The sequence below is a fragment of the Lolium rigidum genome, chromosome 1 (genome assembly GCF_022539505.1).
Source record: "Lolium rigidum isolate FL_2022 chromosome 1, APGP_CSIRO_Lrig_0.1, whole genome shotgun sequence".
Lineage (NCBI taxonomy): Eukaryota > Viridiplantae > Streptophyta > Magnoliopsida > Poales > Poaceae > Lolium > Lolium rigidum.
Genome location: NC_061508.1, coordinates 4,296,291 through 4,313,534, shown reverse-complemented (window position 1 = coordinate 4,313,534; position 17,244 = coordinate 4,296,291). Strand labels below are relative to the sequence as shown.

Here is a 17,244-nt window from a genome sequence, read left to right as displayed (position 1 = left end):
TCCCTCGGCGGTGCGGATTTGCGTTGACTCGGCCGGCGAACCAGAGAATTCGCGATGCACCACGTCCCGGGCCACCATACGCGACGTTTTGGCCGCTTTCGTCGGGCTAGGTGGCCTCAAAAACGAGAAAAAAAAAGTTTTGACATGCACCACGGAGGGACCAAAATCGTCGGCCATGGTACACCAGCAACCACGGCGCGACTTCAACTTCGTCGGCCATGGCAACTTTTCTTGTAGTGGAAACTTTTATTGTTCATAGAGGATGACATGCGGGACCCATGAGCTAGCAGCTTCCTCAACGTTTCAAAGTCGGCATGAGATTGAAAGAAAAAGGCAAGTGACATAATATCATGAGCCAAAAATAATCCAAGAAAAGAAACTTTATTGTACATAGAGGATGACATGCGGGTCCCATTTTGTAGCAGCGGTCTCAACGCTTCCAAGGCGGCACAGGACCGAAAGAAAAATGAAGTAGCCAGAAATCAGGGTGTGAAAAAAAATCCAAGAAAAGAAAGATTTCAATTGGGCTATATCTGGACATCTGGGCCTTCGAACTATCCTGCTGGGCCTTTTGACTCGTACAATTTCAGCCCACTCCAAAACAGGAAAGGTCGAATTTTTCTCAAAAAAAAAAACAGGAAAGTCCTATGCTTCGCAAAAACAAAAAACAAGGAGATTCAACATATAAGTTTGTTTATGTAGATATAAAGATTTAATTTATCCGTTTGCAATAGCTCAGAGCGAAATACAACGTTTATTGTCTGCAAAATAAAATATCACATGTTTCTTGTACGGGGAGGCTGACATCGGGGACCCATGAGCCGGCGGCGTCGTCAACGTTTCAAAGGCGACGGGGGATCGAAAATAAAAAAAGCCAAAAATCAGTTGGTAAAAAAATACAAGAAAATAAAACATTTATCGTTACGAGAGGATGACATGCGGGACCCATGAGGCAGCGGCATCCTCAACGTTTCAAAGTCGGCATGAGATCGAAAGAAAAAGCCAAGTGACATAATATCGGGAGCCAAAAATAATCCAAGAAAAGAAACTTTATTGTACATAGAGGATGACATGCGGGTCCCATTTTGTAGCGAGCGGTCTCAACATTTCCAAGGCGGCACGGGACCAAAAGAAAAATGAGGCAGCGGCATTCTCAACAATTCCAAGGTGGCGGGGGATCATAAGAAAAAAAAGGAAATAGCCGAGAAATTAATTAGGGGTCAAAAATAAATCCACCGAAGGAAACTTTTATTGTTCATAGAGGATGACATGTGGGACCGACACCGCCAACGAGCGTCCTCATCGTTTGAAAGGGGGCGAGGGGATCAAAAGAAAAAGGCAAATAGCCAGAAATTAGGGGTCAAAAATAACTCCAAGAAAGGAAACTTTTATTGTTCGTAGAGGATGACATGCGGGACCCATGAGCCGGCGGCTTACTCAACGTTTCAAAGGTGGCATGAGATCGAAAGAAAAAGGCAAGTGACCAAATATCGGGAGCCAAAAATAATCCAAGATTTATTGTACATAGAGGATGACATGTGGGTCCCATTTTGCGGCAGCGGTCTCAATGTTTGTAATGCGGCTTGAGATCAAAAGAAAAAGAAAGTAGCTAGTAATTAGGGGGTGAAAAAAAATCCAAGAAAAGAAAGTTGATGGACATAGAGGATGACATGCGGGTCCCTTGAGCCAACGGCTTACTCAACGTTTCAAAGGGGCGGGGGATCAAAAGAAAAAGGCAAGCCAAAAATCGAGAGGGTGAAAAAAAATCCAACAAAGGAAACTTTTATAGCACATAGAGGATGACATGCGGGTCCCATGAGCCGACGGGTCTCTCAACGTTTCAAATGTGGCATGAGATCGAAAGAAAAAGGCAAGTGAAAAAATATCGGGAGCCAAAAATAATTCAAGAAAAGAAAGTTTTATAGTACATAGAGGATGACATGCGGGTCCCATTTAGCGGCGGCGGTATCACCGTTTGAGAGGCGGCGGGGGATCGAAAGAAAAAGGCAAGTGAAAAAATATGAGGAGCCAAAAATAATTCAAGAAAAGAAAGTTTTATAGTACATAGAGGATGACATGCGGGTCCCATTTAGCGACGGCGGTATCACCGTTTGAGAGGCGGCGGGGGATCAAAAGAAAAAGAAATTGCCAAAAATCGAGAGGGTGAAAAAAAACCAAGAAAATGAACTTTTATAGTACATAGAGGATGACATGCGGGTCCCATGAGCTGCGGGTTCCTCAACGTTTCAAACGTGGCATGAGATCGAAAGAAAAAGGTAAGTGACCAAATATGAGGTGCCAAAAATAATTCAAGAAAAGAAAGTTTTATAGTACATAGAGGATGACATGCGGGTCCCGAGTTAGCGACGGCGGTATCACCGTTTGAGAGGCGGCGGGGGATCGAAAGAAAAAGGCAAGTGACCAAATTTGAGGTGCCAAAAAAACTCCAAGAAAAGAAAGTTTTATAGTACATAGAGGATGACATGCGGGTCCCATTTAGCAGCGGCGGTATCACCGTTTGAGAGGCGGCGGGGGATCGAAAGAAAAAGGTAAGTGACCAAATATGAGGTGCCAAAAATAATTCAAGAAAAGAAAGTTTTATAGTACATAGAGGATGACATGCGGGTCCCGGTTAGCGGCAGCGGTATCACCGTTTGAGAGGCGGCGGGGGATCGAAAGAAAAAGGCAAGTGACCAAATTTGAGGTGCCAAAAAAAACTCCAAGAAAAGAAAGTTGATTGCACATAGAGGATGACATGCGGGTCCCATTTAGCGGCGGCGGTCTCAATGTTTCCAAGGCGGCAAGGGATCAAAAGAAAAAGGAAGTAGCCAGAAATCGGGGGTCAAAAAAATCCAAGAATAGAAAGAATTTTGGTTCATAGAGGATGACATGCGGGACCCATGATCCTGCATCGTAAACGGCTCGATCGGAGAACGTTGAACGAGATGGCGCGATCGAGAAAAAAAACAATGCCAGAGAGGCTGCCATCTGGGCCCTACATCCCTCGGTGGTGCGGATTTGCGTTGACTCGGCCGGCGAACCCGAGATTTCGAGATGCACCACGTCCCGGGCCACCATACGCGACGTTTTGGCCGCTTTCGTCGGGCTAGGTGGCCTCAAAAACGAGAAAAAAAAGTTTTGACATGCACCACGGAGGGACCAAAAATCGTCGGCCATGGTACACCAGCAACCACGGCGCGACTTCAACTTCGTCGGCCATGGCAACTTTTCTTGTAGTGCCACATGGTATTTCTTCGCCATTCCAAAGTAAATTACTTGAGTGCTACCTTTAAAATTTCTATTCTTTACCTTTGCAATATATAGCTCATGGGACAAATAGCTTAAAAACTATTGTGGTGAAGAATATGTACTTATGTGTCTTATTTCTTAATAAGTTGCTTGTTGAGCGGTAACCATGTTTATGGGGACGCCATCAACTATTACCTTTGTTGAATATCATGTGAGTTGCTATGCATGTTCGTCTTGTACGAAGTAAGAGCGATTTTCATGATCAAATGGTTTGAGTATGCATATTGTTAGAGAAGAACATTGGGCCGCTAACTAAAGCCATGATCCATGATGGAAGTTTCGGTTTGGACAATCAATCCTCAATCTCTTATGAGAATATTAACTGTTGTTGAATGCTTATGCATTAAAGAGGAATCCATTATCATGTTGTCTATGTTGTCCCGGTATGGATGTCTAAGTTGAGAATAATCAAAAGCGAGAAATCCAATGCGAGCTTTCTCCTTAGACCTTTGTACGGGCGGCATAGAGGTACCCCTTTGTGACACTTGGTTGAAACATATGCTATGCAATGATAATCCGTGTTAATCCAAGCTAATTAGGACAAGGTGCGAGCACTATTAGTATACTATGCATGAGGCTTGCAACTTATAAGATGTCTTATACATAACACATATGCTTTATTACTACCGTTGACAAAATTGTTTCTTGTTTTCAAAATGAAAAGCTCTAGCACAAATATAGTAATCAATGCTTCCCTCTGCGAAGGGCCTATCTTCTACTTTATTGTTGAGTCAGTTTGCCTACTCCTTCTATCCCAGAAGCAAACACTTGTGTCAACTGTGTGCATTGATTCTTACATGTTTACTTATTGCACTTGTTATATTACTTTGTGTTGACAATTATCCATGAGATATATATGTTGAAGTTGAAAGCAACCGCTGAAACTTTATCTTCTTTTATGTTGCTTCAATGCCTTTACTTTGAATCTATTGCTTTATGAGTAACTCTTATGCAAGTCTTATTGATGCTTGTCTTGAAAGTATTATTCATGAAAAGTCTTTGCTATATGATTCATTTGTTTACTCATTATCTTCATCATTGCTTCGAATCGCTGCATTCATCTCATATGCTTTACAATAGTATGATCAAGATTATGATAGCATGTCACTTCAGAAATTATCTTTGTTATCGTTTACCTACTCGAGGGCGAGTAGGACCTAAGCTTGGGGATGCTTGATACGTCCCAAACGTATCTATAATTTCTTATGTTCCATGCTACTTTTATGATGATACTCACATGTTTTATACACATTATATGTCATATTTATGCATTTTCCGGCACTAACCTATTGACGAGATGCCGAAGAGCCGAGTTGATGTTTTACTGCTGTTTTTGGTTTCAGAAATCCTAGTAAGGAAATATTCTCGGAATTGGACGAAATCAACGCCCAGGGTCCTATTTTTCCACGAAGCTTCCAGAAGTCCGAAGAGGAAATGAAGTGGGGCCACGAGGTGGCGACACGCCAGGGCGGCGCGACCTGGACCCTGGCCGCGCGGCCCTGTTGTGTGGGCCCCTCGTGACCCTCTCGACTCTGCCCTTCCGCCTACTTAAAGCCTCCGTCGCGAAACCCCCAGTACCGAGAGCCACGATACGGAAAACCTTCCAGAGACGCCGCCGCCGCCAATCCCATCTCGGGGGATTCGGGAGATCGCCTCCGGCACCCTGCCGGAGAGGGGAATCATCTCCCGGAGGTCTCTTCATCGCCATGATCGCCTCCGGATCGATGTGTGAGTAGTTCACCCCTGGACTATGGGTCCATAGCGGTAGCTAGATGGTCGTCTTCTCCTCATTGTGCTATCATGTTAGATCTTGTGAGCTGCCTATCATGATCAAGATCATCTATTTGTAATCCTTCATGTTGTGTTTGTTGGGATCCGATGAATATTGAATACTATGTCAAGTTGATTATCAATCTATCATATATGTTATTTATGTTCTTGCATGCTCTCCGTTGCTAGTAGAGGCTGCGGCCAAGTTGATACTTGTGACTCCAAGAGGGAGTATTTATGCTCGATAGTGGGTTCATGCCTCCATTAAATCTAGGACGAGTGACGAGAAAGTTCTAAGGTTGTGGATGTCTTGTTGCCACTAGGGATAAAACATCGATGCTTTGTCTAAGGATATTTGTGTTGATTACATTACGCACCATACTTAATGCAATTGTACTGTTGTTTACAACTTAATACTGGAGGGGGTTCGGATGATAACCTGAAGGTGGACTTTTTAGGCACAGATGCATGCTGGATAGCGGTCTGTGTACTTTGTCGTAATGCCCTGATTAGATCTCATAGTACTCATCATGATATTTGTATGTGCATTGTTATGCCTTCTTTATTTGTCAATTGCCCAATTGTAATTGTTCACCCAACATCTGTTATCTTATGGGAGAGACACCACTAGTGAACTGTGGACCCCGGTCCTATTCTTTACATCTGAAATACAATCTGCTGCAATTGTTCTTTACTGTTCTTCGCAAACAAACATCATCATCCACACTATACATCTAATCCTTTGTTTACAGCAAGCCGGTGAGATTGACAACCTCGCTGTTACGTTGGGGCAAAGTTCTGTCATTGTGTTATGCAGGTTCCACGTTGGCGCCGAAATCCCTGGTGTTGTGCCGCACTACACTCCTCCACCAACAACCTTCAACGTGCTTCTTGGCTCCTACTGGTTCGATAACCTTGGTTTCTTACTAAGGGAAAACTTGCTGCTGTGCGCATCACACCTTCCTCTTGGGGTTTCCAACGGACGTGTCATCTACGCACATCAGTCGCCTATTCTGATTGCCGTTTCTATTGCGATCTGCTTCGGGGTGACCTCTGCCGTTTGTTATGAACAACGTCTTTGCCGTCAACCCATCGATTTGCTATTTCCATGAGTTCCGCTGCCTTTATTGGGTTAGATATTCCCAATTCCTCGATGAGGTCCCTTCTACAGATGTCTGCGATGAACGCGTCGATTTCCCTCTCATGAGACACGTGCACCGCCAAGTTTTTAATTTTGCTCCACCGCTGGATATATGCTCTCATCGACTCGTCCGCTTTTTGCTTGCCGGTCCTTAACTGCTCTATTCACAATGGTTTCTTGTAGGTAGATCTGAAACTCTTCACGAACAAATCTTTGAAGGTTTCCCAACTATCTATGGACCCCTCCGGTATTTTCCTCATCCAGGATCTTGCGGCTCCGTTAAGGTGAACTTGGATGCTTTGCATAGATGTTGCTCTCGTGCCATCCATTGATTTCACTGTCTCCAGGTAATCAACCAGCCAATCTTCTGGGTCTTACAGCCCGTTGAACTTTTTATAATTATCAGGTAGCTTGAAGCTAGATGGTATCCAAGTTTTATGAACTCTTTGGGTGAAGCAGGGTAATCCGCATAGGTCTTCATCACAATCATCTTCCGTTTGATGGCTTTCTCGGGTTCTATTTTCCCGTCCTATTTACTCACGTGTTCTATCGACTCGAGATTGGGCAACTATGTTCCTCGCATCTCTTGTGTTCCTCGCATCGCCTGCGCCTTCTCTTGGAGCGTCTCGAGTTGCTGCCACAGTTCTTCGGGGACTATTTTGTCTTGGGATGTTTCGGCGCGGAGCACTTTCAGGTTGTGGCGCTATCTCTCTCCCTGCTATCACCGCGCCCATAACGCCAACTCCTGCCATAGCCATCTGGTACAATGATGATCGAGGGTCTCCTGGAGATGGCCTGGATACCATCAAGAATGCATGTGTCGCCATATATCCTACCTCTGGCATTTTTGAAATTATGTTCCCTCTTGTATCTATCGACATGAAGGACATGTCGAGGTTTTGGATTAGGTTGCCCCGTTTGCCTTCAGGTATACCTGTCAGCCGAGACCTTGCTTTTCCCTGATGATCTCTATGGTTATCCGCCGAATTTCTTGAGTTTTGACTCAAGTTGTTTCTGTGCTCGCTGGAAGCATCTGCTGCAGCCTTTCTTGCATCGAGTTTTCGCTGTAGTTGTCTAACTCACGTCTAGAACGACTGATTTTATATTGATATGCTTGTAGTGCTGCTAGGGAAACCTGTGTGGTCATCGGCTCCGTGTCGTCCATAGCCCCTGCGGCTCTATCCCATGCTTCATGCGACATCTGCACTTTCTATCGTGGTTTAGGCCCGATATATTTGCTTCCTGTTCCATGCGTGAGATCTGCGGGGTCGATGTAAGGATTACCCAAATTATCGAAAGCCTCAAACTCTTCATCAGCTTCACGGCATGATCCCGTGATTACGCAAATTTGATGATATGTTGCGCTTCCGTCGAACTCAGGACAGGTGACACCGTCAGATAGATTGGTGAAGACCTTGTTGTCGATGGAGTTGGTGGTGTTGGTGGATTCGAAGCTAGTGAAGCTCTCCGAGTCACTTTCTTGAGATAGATCGGTTTCCGTGAACGACCCGAAGGTCATGTCACCAAACAGATCCTTGAGTGTCCCGCCGTCGGCGGGCTTGGTGCAGCGTGGCTGCGAAACTTCTTCATCGCCTGATTCGACGGATGTTATTGACGATCCCGAGAGATCGGTTTCGAATGCCAACGGTCCCGAAAAAATCGGTGTCGAAAAACGGTGTGATCCTTCTTTCCCGACTAGGAAGCGGAAGCTCCCGAACGTCATCTCCGTCGAGTCCTCCAGATTGGCATATCCATGCAGGCATGATCACAAGGAACAAAATCGACGAGATCAATCAGGATGCGATGGGTCCGATCCGGATCGACCCTGTTACTGGACCTGGGCACCTATTCGAGAACTCCAGGTTAAAGGGCCGGCCCGAACCTCTTTTAAAAGGGTAAAGGTTAACCCCTGGTTCGGCCCTAATGTGAGCATCTCCGATGCAAAAGAAAAATGGAGATACACGCAAGCGGCCAGGGCTTGCATCCATCGGCCGCCGGCGGCCTCTTCCGTTTCGCCACTGTTCGGAGCTCATGCTCCCCACCTAATCCTCTAGCCGGAGCTCATCGCGCTCCCGCCCCTGACCACGCGCCAGCGCCAGATCTCGTCTCGCCTCCGACGGACGCCGGCACCGGAGCTCGTCCCGTCGGCCCCAACCACACCCGCCACCGCCGGAGCTCGTCCCTCCGGACATGAATTCATGAAGCCCCCCGCCGGCCACGAGCTTCTCCACCTCCCACCATCACACCTTCCCTATTCATCTCGCCGCTGAGCTCACAAGGCCGCGACAGTACATACGCCGCATGTGACGCTAGGATAGAACCTAGGGCCGAACAGGTGAGGTTCCTGTTGGACCTAATTTTTTTTAGGATCGGCCCTTTACCCTGATGGTAACTAAAGTGAAGTCCGGTCCAGCGGGTCAGCGGGTCGGACCGGACCACCTGCATCAATAGAGATCAAGTTGGACTCGTTTACCTCCTTCCATTGTGTTGCTTGTTGTTGACGATGATGTTGACGATGCCATCGAGATCAGGACCTTGCGACCTCCAATTCCCACTGACGGCACCAATTGACAAGGGATTAACTTATCAATGCCTACGGATTATAGACTTAGAATTTCGTAGAAAGTAGAGGGCAAATAGATCTCGAAGGTTCAGCCGAACAAAGGTGCCCAATTCAATATTACGTGGCTAGGGTTACAATGATTCGATCCTTTCTTTCTACCTCGGCTTCCCCTTTATATAGGAAGTTGAGCCGAGGTTCTTTCGTATCGTAGAAGTTACAAATTGTCGGACCATGCTAGGGCTTTCCTATATTGACACAAGTTTCCTATTACAACTCTACTTTCCTAATCCGAAAACTTTTAACCTTCTGGACCTCCAAAGATTCGAGTCCATGGGCTTCCTGCGTTCCCGTAGACCAAGGGTACTTATTCGACATGTCTGGCAGGTATACCTATGTCAATCACCAAAACATCCTATCACATTTTCGGATGTGGTGTTTTAACTTGTGGGTGCATATAAATCTATTATAAAAATACAAAAAATCATTTTCTTAAAATGTTAAAAAAATCTGAAATAAATTTCACATGTACGTGTAGACTTGCCACTTGGTTATTAGAAGGTTTATTAGTTTCCCACTTGTTGCATGTGTGTTGTCAAATGCACTTGTTAGATATATAGACTTACTTATCAATGAAAATGTGAAATTTTAGGATTACTACATGTTTTTATGCTCCAACTCGCTCCTAGATCTTGGCAGTTTGTACACATGGATGTAACGCTCATGTTGATGTTGCCGCTTGGCCTCAAATTAAGAATCGTCGTTCTGAGTATCTACACATTTTTTAAAATCAAATACTTTTGGTATTATTGTCCATGTTGTTTCCTTGCCTTCTTACACATATATTTATAATGTTGAAGGATTAGAATTTAAGCTACTGTTTGAGATGGAGAAATACCACTATTTATAGGAGTAATTCATAGTATAGATGCTATAAATAATCCGGGAGGGAGGGTGTATCCAAGGAGGTTTTTCCTTATGTCCTTAGCCATTTTTCGAGGGCCGGATATTTTTAAATATCCGCCCCGAGATAATCTGCCCCAGATATTTCGCCCCCCTGAAAACTGACATAAATAGCAAAACGAGAAAGACCGTAACTTAAGCATCCAGACTCCGATTTTGATGATCTTGGACTCGTTTCGAGCTAGTAACAAGCCCTACAAGATCATGCATGGTACCATCATATTACATCAAGGGAGGATAGAAATAAACGATGAAAGGTTTGACCTATCTAAAAAAGACATACCGGTAAAACCTTCAACCTAAAAAATGCAACAAGTTTCTCGTGCAAAAACCATTCTCGATGAACCAGAGCTTTTCATGAGAATACACACAAGCTCTAAAACATCACATGGATAAGATCCAAATAATAACCAAGAAATATGATGCAAGGATGCAAAGGTTTGAGTTACTCACCCGAGAGCCATCTTGATAGTACAGTAACTAAACTATAAACCGGTCTCCAACTACACCATGAGACCGATAAGAAAGAAACTCTATCAAGAGCAAACCTTAACCTTGTGAGTTCCTCTTGAGCTCGATGATGACGATCTTGATCGCAACAAGATGGAACACCTTTCTTGATTGTGCTTGTTTGACGAAGTCTTGTGGATTGTTCCCCCATAATTCACCATGGGAGAGCTTATTCTTGGGCGCATCTTTGCATATCCATGATCACCATATGAATGACAAGCTTAAAGCAAATGATCTCTTCGAGATGGCTTATTTTGAACTTGCAGTTCATTTATTCATTCTTCATCATGTTGATGTCTTGAAGTTAAACTTGAGGGCTCACTTCATCTTCATCTTCATCTTCAAGACATACTTGACACTTGATATTCTTCATCAATTTCTTCTTATTGCAAGTCAACATATGGTTCAAGCATTACCTATGAATAACTCCTACAAATATAACTCAATGCAAACATTAGTCCATAGAGATTGTCATCAACTACCAAAAACCATACATGGGAGCTTCATGCACTTTCAGTAGTATCAAGGATCAGTTTAGTCCATTTAACGTGGTACTTGTACAATAAAAAATATTTAACACTTAGAACAAAATATAGGTGTTTTTGCTAGATCTGCATAACACGTCTAAGTAATGTAGGAATTTCACGAGTTTGTCTAGATATCCCAAGTTATACTACCTCTATGCCAAAGTTTAAGGCTTATGTTATTTCATAGAAAATTAAAATATGTTAAGCTTGATTAAGCTTTTACCAAAAATTATTAACATGTAAAATACAAATTCAATATCACTAGATAGACAATAAAATATATTTTTATATGGTATCTACAAAATATCATATTTGTCGATAGATTCTTATAAAAAATTGATCAAACTTTTGAAAACTCATAAGCTTTGGGATGGAGAGGTGTACTGTTAAGTTTTTTTCAAAAAGTATTTTATGTATTCTAATTATTTTTTAAAATGAACGGGTGGGGCAACCGTGCATTGATAATCCCGTATATGTACTACTCCATCCGTTCTCGAAAGAGAGTACTTATGAGATTTTTAAGGTATATTAAGGATTTTGCATTGGAAAGTGTCAACCACCATTTGTCACCTCTTTAATTTCTCCATAGCCAATAAGCTAAGTGCATGTAGAAAATAAGGACACCATGTGCTAAATGGTATTGGTTTTTTTACGAGAAAATGTTATTTGTCTCGAATCCTGTGTAATGAAGGAGAAACAGTTTTTCCTACTTTTAAGTGCAATTGAAAAAGAATAACACTTTTTTATTTTTAAATTTTTAAATCTAGATGTCCACGAGAGCACAAGGAAAGGAGTAGAAAAGAAAGTGGGGTAGTGTACCAGAAACGGCTAAATTAACCACACCCGCCACCGAGAGCGAACCACGCCACTAAAAGTTTTTTTTTTTTTGAGAAACACGCCACTAAAAGTTAACTAAACAAGACCCACCACAAATCAGCTCAGTTAAAAAAAGTAAAGCGAGGCTGATCCAATCGCATCACCGTATCCCGTCGTCTTCCCCACCACCTTCCCTTTCCCGAGGTTGGCAGAGAGAGAGAGAGAGAGAGAAAACAGAGCAGACAAGCGGGGAGCGAAACCCTAGCGAGCGATGAAGATCCAGTGCAACGCGTGCGGGGCGGCGGAGGCGCGGGTGCTCTGCTGCGCCGACGAGGCCGCGCTCTGCGACGCCTGCGACAAGGAGGTCCACGCCGCCAACAAGCTCGCGGGGAAGCACCAGCGCGTGCCGCTGCTCCCCGACGCCGCGCCGCCCTCTGCGCCCAGCGCGCCGCCCAAGTGCGACATCTGCCAGGTCAGCCAGCCCGCCCGCCTCCTCTGCTCCACCCGTCCCTGCCTCTCCCTCTCGAATCTCGTCTAGCCCCAGTCTCAAGCAAAGACCTCCATCATGTGAATTTTTGCTGTTGGTCCACACCCATCACTCCTTTTCCCAAGCGTGGGCTTGCTGCGCATACGTAGTTATCTCTAGAGCAGATTCTTTAGTACGCGAGTCAGAGTTTCTTAGACAGCTCGCTTGAATATGGCCAATCAAGCATATCCCGAGATGAAGCTATATAAGAAGCCAGGAGCATGCTTAAGCAAAAAACCCACTGCAGCGTAGGATTGCTTGCCTCATGTTGCGCACCTCGAGTTAGTTAATTGCTACATTTTAACACTTCGAGGCGGATAGCATAAGCACCAAGCTTGAAACTATAGTATTACATCGGAGCTTGAAGGCTCAAAATGTTGTTCTTAGTGTTGATATATCTGCACAACTCATTCTCGGGTAACTAATTCTATTCGGGAGGTAACGGATTTGCTAAATCAAATGTATCAACTGAGTGATGCATGAGATTAGCCCCTGTTTTTTCGAATGGCTCCTAAGGTGAACCATCTTGCTTTTGAAAATGCAGAGTAATGAACTCATGATTTAAGTTTTGGTACTGTCGATTTTGTCCAAAAGTGCATAGCTGACATCCCGAACCAGTGTGGGAAATGAATACATAGCCATGCATATTTTCCACCAGTTCATACCTCACCAGTTTCAGATCAGTAAGGGAAGAAAATAAAACTGTAGCAGTATTTGTTCGTTACAAAGTGCATACATCTTCTCAGCTGTCCCAAACCAATATCGGGAATACGGCAAAACATATTGCTTATATCTGATCATGCTGTTCGCTTGGTTGCTTATATCTGATCATGCTGTTCGCTTGGGCATGGCAGTCGTGTTCGCTTGCTTCATCTTGTTGGCTGGGTTACTGAGCATGTGCGTGCACATGCAGTGCCAGTTTCTGTTACATTTTTGCCTAAACTGTGTCATCTAAGCATTTAAACTGATGTTCCCTTATGAAAGAAAGGAGACCGATGATTGCTTTTTGAAGCTAGAATGTCTGGAGTGTTATTACAACTGGACTAACATATACAATTGAAGTATCAGCTGGTTACATACAAAAGAGTGAAAGACCACATGAAACTAGCAACATAAGATGAACTTATAGCTTTTTTTTTGGTCTTTCACATAAGATGAACTTAAACCAACTTGTTTATTTATAGCCAATTAATTTAATAATGAAGATATCAATCAATGTGTAAAAGGGTAGGTACTAGGTAGCCAGTTAGTTTAATTGAATGAAATGATCGAACCTCAATCGGTATTGTATTGTATTTAACTTGGACTAACTTACTTTTTTTTTAATCATGAAATCCACTATTTGTATATGGTTTGATGTGTATTCGAGCTTACATGGCTATATAGATACTGGGCCAATTGTATTATACTACCCCTCCATCCCAAAATGTAAGGCAGACTTTTTGCACGGTCTTTGATGCACAACTTTGACCACTAGTATATACTCCCTCCATTCTGAAATGGTCTACATTCTAGCCCCAAATTTTGTTCCAAAATACTCTACATTCTAGCGTTTAGTCAACAACAACACTGAAAATGAAGTGGTTTTGCTCTCTTTATTGGACGTTGTTATTTTCAATGTAGCTTAGATTGGTTGTTCACATATCTAAGTAGTACTAATAAATGTAACACTAATTTGTCTCATTTATCTAGAATGTAGACTAAATCAGAACGGAGAGAGTACCAAATTATATGGATTCAGAATGTATAAACGGTATCGTTGCATTCGTCTTGCAAATCTCTTTTATTTCATACTATATATTTAAACAAAGTTTGTGGACATATTAGTCAAAGTTATAAGTTGTTGACCAGTGAAATTTAAAGGGCTCCTTACAATTTGGGACGGAGGGAGTGTATAGTTATTTGGGCTGTCGTACACTCGTACTTGGCTGGATAGTTTGGACGCGGATCCTCTCAAATGAACAGATTATGTACTTTTACTATGGTTGATTGGTCTTAGACTCTTAGTAGAAGGCCCATGCGCAGAGCACAGCTAATCGCCCATCTATTGGAAAAACACTGTACCCACATGAATTTCTTTTTAGTTTGTACTATGATTCCGGCAGCAAGGAATTTCTGATACATGTTGTTAATTCCTTATGTGCAGATCTAAATCTCTACTTTCATTGCAGGAGGCTTCTGGATACTTCTTCTGCCTGGAGGACCGTGCTCTACTTTGTAGAGATTGTGATGTTGCTATACACACAGTAAATTCCTTTGTTTCAGTGCATCAAAGGTTCCTGCTGACAGGAGTTCAAGTTGGCCTTGAACCTGCTGATCCAGTTCCACCTATTGCTGACAAGCATGTTAACGCTTCTAGTGGATCAGTGAATTCACAACAGAAACACTTGGCGAGGAAAAATCCTACAGTCTTACTTTCAGGTGAAAGCAGTGTATCTATACCAAGCCAAAATGCAATCAGTGGAGATTATTCTAGGCAGATTGATGTTCCAAATACCAAGACAGCAATGGTCAACTGGACTATGGACAATAGTGCAATTAGGTCGGCAGAGCATCCACCTAAGTACCTGTCAGATGCAAGTTCAAAACATTTGCTACCTAGTCAGACCACAGCAGCCTTATCCAATCAAATGAACAGAGATAGTGACCCAGCATACAACTTACCATTTTCAGGTGGTAATGGGTCAAATGGCTTACCTGATTGGCCTGTCGATGAATTCTTTAGTAACTTCGAATATGGCCCAAACTTTGGCTTTACTGAGCATGGTTCTTCAAAGGTAATCCAAAATGTTATCTACATGTGAATTGATGTGTTTCCTGTCTTTTCTTGTTGTCAGTAACATCTTATGCTTCTCATTTCCTTAGATTACTGAAACCTCTCTCTCTCATTTGACATGAATTTTCTTGAAAACACATGTGGTTTAGTTTGCTTCATTAAATCGAGGACCTTAATATTGTGTTATGATTAGACTTTCTGTAGCTGAGTTCACCACAAAGCCCATAGCAATAAGAGTCTTGATTCTTTCCAGCCTCCACTTAGGGTAATTAGCATCTAATATGATATAGACGTAAGTTAGTAGTTGCTTCCGAATAAGCTGATGGGTGAACAGTGAACTTCCAGAGTTTATTCTCAAACTTCCCAAGATAATTTTGACTGACCCAAATTTGTCAAACATTATGCTCAGGCCTAAGACCTTCAAATTGAACTGCGGAAGTGTTTCTGTCCTTTTTTGTAGATTGTAATGTATTCTTGCTGTTTTTTTCTGAAAGTCGTAAGCTTTGCTAGTTATTACGGCCATCACCTTTTATATTTTGACCGTTGGTTCATGGTGCACTTGTCTGCTGTGACTAATCTTGTAATAATCAATTGCGAAGTTGTTGGGATGCTTGTTCAATAGTTGAGCTAAAATCACAGTTTCCTGAAATTTGGTTTTAGATTCCAGTGTCATTTAATCCACCCACACTGGGATGCTCCTATCACATAGATATGGTCCTAATTCGATTCTCGTTTGTGCTTACAGGGTGACAATGCAAAGTTGGGGAGCGCTGAGGGATCTCCACAGTGCCGCCTAGCTGAAGGCCTGTTTGCGGAAGACCTGTTAGGCCAAGTACCTGGATTTGATGCAGAAGATACGTGGGTGGTGCCCGAGGTTCCCTCACCACCAACAGCCTCGGGTCTCTGCTGGCAAGGGAATTTGCGTTACCCTGTGTACGACAATGCCATGTTCGTCCCTGAAATTCCCTCCCTGCAGAGCTCCCAGGACCACTATACTGTATCTTCCGGCTCCAAACGCCGAAGGAGAGAGTTTTGAGTAACCCAAAGAGCAAGCACAGGACATCCAGGTCAAGGAGGGTGTCTTGAAAGAGGTTTCCTGTTAAGCCAAACCGCATAAAACTGGTCTTGTTGATCACTCAAATGGATGAATTCTTTGCTAGTCAGTAAAAAAATTATGTTGTAATGCTTTGACGATTTTTTGTTTCTAAAGATTATGGTGAGTGAGTTGTTGTGAGCTGTGAGACAACAGACTTATGAACTGTTAGGTACATTTGTGTATAGGGAAAATGAAGATGAACATCCATAACACCATGTATCATAATTGTACACCTACTGCCTTGGTTACACTAGGGCAATGAACCGAAGGAGTAGCTGTGTGAACTGTTCTTTAGTGTTCTGTAGTACAAAATAACCTGCTTACAATAGAAGGGGATTGATTAGAGCCAAAATATGGGAGATGAACAATCTGGCCGTAATCAATTCCAGCCAATCAACATTTATAGCCCCAAAATTTCAACCAAGACACTAAAGAAGGGATCTGGTTGATCTGGCCAATATTTGTTGGAAGGAAAATACTACTATGCATTACCAACCCAACGTAATAATTTACTGCTCCCCAATCAATGTATGTAATTACTCTGGATTAATTTTCTTCCAAATATATCTTTCTCTGCCTCTCTATATATGGACCACACCAAGTATCTGCTACGCAAATTCGAGCAAGACACAACCAGAGCACAAGAAAAATTGTTGCAACATCCACATGGAGCAGTGCAGGAAGCGCCTCCAGGCATTAGTGTTGCTTGTTCTCGTATGCTTTGCTGTTGATGCACAATGTAAGTGGTCAACTCGCTACATATTTTCTTCTCCTGCCTGTTTTGCTTCACGACACATATGGCTTGCTTATTCGTACCACACTGGTTAATAATATATTCACGTGCATCAACTGTACGGTTTATTTGTCTTGACAATTTCATAGGCAGAGGAATAGGCCTGGATATAGATCCTCACTATCGGTGCTACAGGAGCAGCACTTTCCCGCCGTGCAACCCAAATAAAGACAGATGCTACTGTTGTACAGGCAATTGGACTTGCTATCTAAAGGTGTATATGATGCCCCCCATAGAGGGTCTCACAGCGCTTTGTATTTTCGGCCGTCAGATCGAGCTGACGTGGCACGATCTCCGCCATCGATTTCGTCCAGGGCAGCGAGGCCCTCCCGCAGACCCACTTTTTATCCATGGATCATGTGAAGCCCGCCCGGCCCGGCGTCTCGCGGGGAGAGAGCACGCAACTTCGTCCGCCCAATCCCCTTCCTTTCCCTCCTCCCCAATGGCCTTCTTCCTC

General features: G+C 43.3%; 1 protein-coding gene across 1 annotated transcript; it reads left to right on the top strand.

Moving 5' to 3' along the window:
- The first annotated feature begins 11,852 nt into the window (after positions 1-11,852).
- LOC124684834 (B-box zinc finger protein 22-like) lies at positions 11,853-16,283 on the top strand. Its single transcript, XM_047219087.1, has 3 exons — positions 11,853-12,068; positions 14,294-14,899; positions 15,644-16,283. Exons 1-3 carry the CDS (start codon positions 11,868-11,870, stop codon positions 15,932-15,934), a joined length of 1,098 nt encoding a protein of 365 aa, XP_047075043.1. The 5' UTR covers positions 11,853-11,867; the 3' UTR covers positions 15,935-16,283.
- Positions 16,284-17,244: the final 961 nt, after the last annotated feature.